The sequence below is a fragment of the Penaeus vannamei genome, chromosome 18, assembly GCF_042767895.1.
Source record: "Penaeus vannamei isolate JL-2024 chromosome 18, ASM4276789v1, whole genome shotgun sequence".
In the NCBI taxonomy this organism is placed as follows: Eukaryota; Metazoa; Arthropoda; class Malacostraca; order Decapoda; family Penaeidae; genus Penaeus; species Penaeus vannamei.
In genome coordinates, this window is record NC_091566.1 from 40,556,778 (window position 1) to 40,561,777 (window position 5,000).

The 5,000-nt window shown below is 43.0% G+C and overlaps 1 protein-coding gene across 1 annotated transcript in view; it reads right to left on the reverse strand.

Annotated features, from left to right (window-relative positions):
- The window catches only part of LOC113823054 (laminin subunit alpha-1-like), a gene marked incomplete in the record, with an annotated part of 110,976 nt that overhangs the window by 11,900 nt on the left and 94,076 nt on the right, over positions 1 to 5,000 (reverse strand). Inside the window, 8 exon segments of the mRNA XM_070133315.1 lie at positions 287 to 413; positions 1,195 to 1,327; positions 1,667 to 1,817; positions 2,234 to 2,405; positions 3,023 to 3,161; positions 3,499 to 3,659; positions 3,974 to 4,107; positions 4,486 to 4,644. Of these exon segments, the coding sequence (XP_069989416.1) occupies positions 287 to 413; positions 1,195 to 1,327; positions 1,667 to 1,817; positions 2,234 to 2,405; positions 3,023 to 3,161; positions 3,499 to 3,659; positions 3,974 to 4,107; positions 4,486 to 4,644 (1,176 nt within the window).

Below are 5,000 nucleotides of genomic sequence, written 5' to 3' on the forward strand. Positions count from 1 at the left end.
ATCAATATTTATATATATATATATATATATATATATATATATATATATATATATATATATATATATATATATATATATATATATATATTGCATTGGCCCTCTACCCATTTTTCTTTTTTAAAAAAATTATATATATATTCAAGAGATAAAAAACTCACTCTGTGTAACAATATGTTACCATAAAAAGTAACAAAATATATACTATGATCTATACTAATTCATCTTACCACTATTCCAAACACATTTTTCTTTCTTTTATATTATCAAGATAAAAAAAATCCCTTACCTTCTCCGCACAAGTGTTTTCAATGCCGTAGAACTGCCCATCTGTCAGGGGATTCTTGCCCTCGTCCAAGACACTGAGCCGACCCATGCAGCCAAGGAGAGAACGCAGGACTAACTCGCTGCCCCACCTGAAGAATGAAGAACACCAGTTATTTACGAGTGCTTGTCAGTATTCCACCCTGAAAATGTGGTACTTTTAAGCGAGATGAATCTTCGGCATATGAGGTGAGGCTGTGGACGGAGTATCGCTGTTTCTTCAGAGTGTAGCCTCCTCAGTGTCTCTCAGTGTCGGCCTTTTGTCAAGTGCGGCTCTCGGTAAAATTCCTGAATCGAAACACACTCCTGGTGTAGTTTTAACTGGATAGAAGAATCGAAACACACTCCTGGTATAGTTTTAACTGGATAGAAGAATCGAAACACACTCCTGGTATAGTTTTAACTGGATAGGAGAATGACAAATCGAAATGGAAATTGGAGATAACCTTTTATAATTACCAAGGTGCGCCACTAACTCAGATGATTGTATGTGGATTGCGTACTGTCCACTGGGAGATAGAATTGGTCATTTATTTTATGCCAGTGAAATATTAGAGAAACATGAATGCTGGAATAACCATACTATCAGGTTAGTTTTTTTGTGTATTAAGGAAATTTTACAGTAATTTAGAGATAATTGTATTGATAATTACCGTTGACTAAAGAGATCTTCAACTGTCAACGACAAAAATAAGATAAGCAATTAAAATAAATACTATTCGCAAGGATAACATCAACAAATGATCTCAGAATAAAAAATCGACCACAAATCACAGGAAACCACAATAATACACAGCTCTCTCTCTCTAAAAAAAAAGGAAAAAAATATCCCACAGCGTATCCGCCCCCCCCCCGTCCCCCCGAAAGCCTCACCTATTCCTGTCGAACTCGGGGTCGACGCCTCCGAAGTAGTAGGGCACGTAGGAGAGGTCAAGGTCAGGTCCTCCCTTGACGGTGCCCAGCTGGTCCTGGTCGCCCACCACCAGTCGGCCCATGCGAGCTCCTCCTGAGGGAAGGAAGGGACAGATGCAGGTTTGGTCGCGTCTTGAAATTATTATTATTTTCATGTTATTAATTATTATCTGGTGATTTTGGATTGGCTGTTCTTTGTGTTGTTATCGGTTCCCATCTTTTTTTATTGTAGTTGTTATCAATATCTAAATATATATATATATATATATATATATATATATATATATATATATATATATATATATACACATACATACATATATACAAATCACCCAATCTAACCCCCCGAAAGGAACCTCCTCCACCCGTCCCCCCGAAAGGAACCCTCTCCACCCTCCCCCCCGAAAGGAACCCCCCCCCCCCCGACGCTCACCCATGGCCTTGTTCTGGACGATCGCCTGAATCTGGATCATCTCGTTGTTGTTGTGCTTCTTGCCAGACTTCATGATGAGGCGCGTCTGGCGGTCGAACTGCACCGTGAACACCACGTGGCCGTCGTCCAGGGAGATGCTGAAGTACTGGTTCTGAAGGAGGAGGTGAAGGAGGAGGTGAAGGAAGGGGGTGACGTAATGGGAAATGTAGATCGGGAGAGGTTGAGTTGAAAGGGAGAGAGACAGGGAAAATATATACAGTGACATATGCAGTACATGTATCTGTCTGTCTTATTTATCAATCGATCTATTAATCTCTCTATCATTTTATCTATCTATCTATCTATCTGTCTGTCCATCCACCCATCCATTAATCTACCTATCTATCTATCTGTAAACCAATCAATCAATCAATCTATCACTCAATCAATCTATCACTCCATCCATCTATCCATCCACTAACCCATCGACCTATCCATCTATCCACCTATCTTTCCATCCACCTCCCCCACCCCCTCACCCCCCACCACCCACCACCCTCCACCCCCACCACCACCTCCCCACCTTACCTTGGCCTCGTTGACCGCCAGGAAGAGCAGCGCGTCCTCGTCGAGCGTCTTGAAGGCGAGGACCGTCGAGTAGTACTGCTTGGGTCGCCGGATCCTGTTGGTGCCCTTGAAGTAGCCCTTCCCGTTGAAGCCGACGGCGATCTCGTTCGTCTGCTTCAGGACCAGCTTCTCTCTGGAGCGCGAAGGAGGAGGGGGAAGTAGGTAAGAAGGGGGAAATAGGTAAGAGGGGGGGAGGTGTATGAAGAAGAAGGGGGAGAGGTGTATGAAGAAGAAGGGGGAGAGGTGTATGAAGAAGAAGGGGGAGAGGTGTATGAAGAAGAAGAGGGGGGGGAGGGATTTTGCATGAAAAAAAGGTAAAAAAAAATGTAAGGAGGGGAAAATGTGTATGAAAACGAAGGGGGGGATGGCTGAAATTTGTACGAAAAAGGAAGGTAAAAGAATGTAATAAGGGGAAATATATGTAAGGAGAAGGGAGGGATGAGTATGGAGACCAAAGGAAAATTGCATGCAAAAGGAGGTCTAAAAATATGAATATGTGTGAAGAAGGGAAATAAATTCTATATAGCGTTTGAATAGGGAAAACAGGGTTCTGGTTCGGCTTTATTCTTTCTCGAAACCTTGGGCGTTTTAATGTGGGAAAAGGAGGAATCTAACATGTTCTCTAACAGCCATATATTTCTCAAAAAAAGAAAAAGAAAAAAAAAAAAGGCCGAGGGAAACAACGCATATTCAGCGAAAGAGAAGGCAAACCATCTTCCTCTCGACCGGAGAGCCCCGGACGCCACCCACCCTTCGTTGCAAGCGCCGCAGCCTTCCGATTCGGTGAAGTTCCAGAGCCCGATGTTCTCCCCGTCGATGAAGACCGTGTGGAGGCAGCCGGCGAACTTCTTGGCCTTCATGACATTCTGTGCCCGCGGGGGAGCTCCGCCTGGCAGGGGGGAGGGAGTGGGGGTTGGATATGATGATGTCACAAATATTAAACGAAAAAAATATATTAATTTCTATATCTTTATTATCATTTCGTACTTGAGAAATGGAAAATTCGGTTTTGTGTTTTTCCTTGTGTATCTTTTTTTATTCTACATACAATAATTCATAAAAATGTCCATTTCTAAAAATATCCTCCCACCAAGTTCACATTACACTGAAAGTTGGCATTTCCTCTCAGAAACACCCTCCAAATCAAAATTCAATTAAAATGAAAATATAAAACTCAGTGTATCCCCATCGAAATAAAATCAACACAAAGGACTCGTTTCCCTCACCAATCCACAGGGTGTCCGTCGGCAGGAGGTCCATCTTGCTAAACCCGGCAGGCGAGGCACCGCTGACGGGGGTCGAGTCCGCCTCTTCTCCCGGAGGCAGGTTGGCGGGCAGGACGGTCAGCTGACCTATGTTTCCGATCCTGCTGATGCTGATGTGGTACCTGCAAATGAGGGGAAAACAGTCAGGTCTTGTTTCGGATTCAAATCAGGAGTGAAAATCGTGTGTGTATTATTCGATGGACTCGGTAAGACTATAATCACCCTACCTACCAAAATTATGAGTGGAATATATCTACTATAAATACCCTTATAACTTACAACCGTATGGAAACGGATTATCAGCTCTGAGGAACTAATAATCATGGAAAAAAACATAAACACCATTGAATGAAAACTACCATACCCTTAACCCTCCCTCTACCATACCCTACGTGCAACCTATCCCCCAAAAGCTCTCGTCCTCAGCCCTCTGTACCATTTGGTGTCGTCGGTGACTTGCTGGTCGTTGGTCAAGAGCCTCAGGGGGTGAACGATGCGCTTGGTTCCTCCTCCAGCGTCCCAAATGAACTCGATCTTGCGGTTGAACATCTCCACGGCCATGAAGTCGCTCTGCAGGAAGTGGGAGAGAAGTCCTGTGATTATAATGTTCTTTTAAATTATGTTTGATGTTATTTTGGGGTTGAATGTAGGTGGCTGCAATGGATGCAAGTGTTTGGGGAAGGAGTTGCGTGGCGAATTCTTTTTAGCGTCTTGGTTTTAATTTCCTTTTATATGCTGTTATTTTGAGTGTATATTCTCTACATAAGCACGCACGCACGCACATATCGTACGTGCACACACACACATACACACACACAAGCAAACACAAACACACAAGCAAACACAAACACACAAACACACACACACACACACACACACACACACACACACACACACACACACACACACACACACACACACACACACACACACAATCAGAAAACCCACCGAATTATGCGATCCCAGGTACAGCAGAAGGGCGTTCTTCACCGTCCTGTCTTGGATGGCGTAGCTGAGCACGATGTTGGTTGTCGTCGACGGCTGCAGCGCTGGTTTGTATTTCCTCGTGCAAATGCCAGAGGAATTGGTCGTGAGCGAGACACGAATCTGAAACGAAAGGAAATTGACTATGAATAAAAGACACGAGACACCTGGGTACAGTTTGACTTGGCTTGACTTGTCTTTCGTCTTGAATTGCTGTTGCTGTCTGAGCCTTTGATGGGCTTGGGGTTGGACGGGGCGAGATAGTGAAATGTGGAGTGCGAAGTCCTTAGAGTTTTACTCGTGTAGTAGCTAACCCATTATTGATAGACACGCAAAGAGAGAATAAATAAATAAATAAAATAATAAGTAAATAATAATAATAATGAATCATTTGTTCTGCTGATTTATCCTTTTCATCGAATCTAATTGTTTTTATTAATTTGTTGCTTTTAATATATGTCGATAGAAGTGTAGATCGA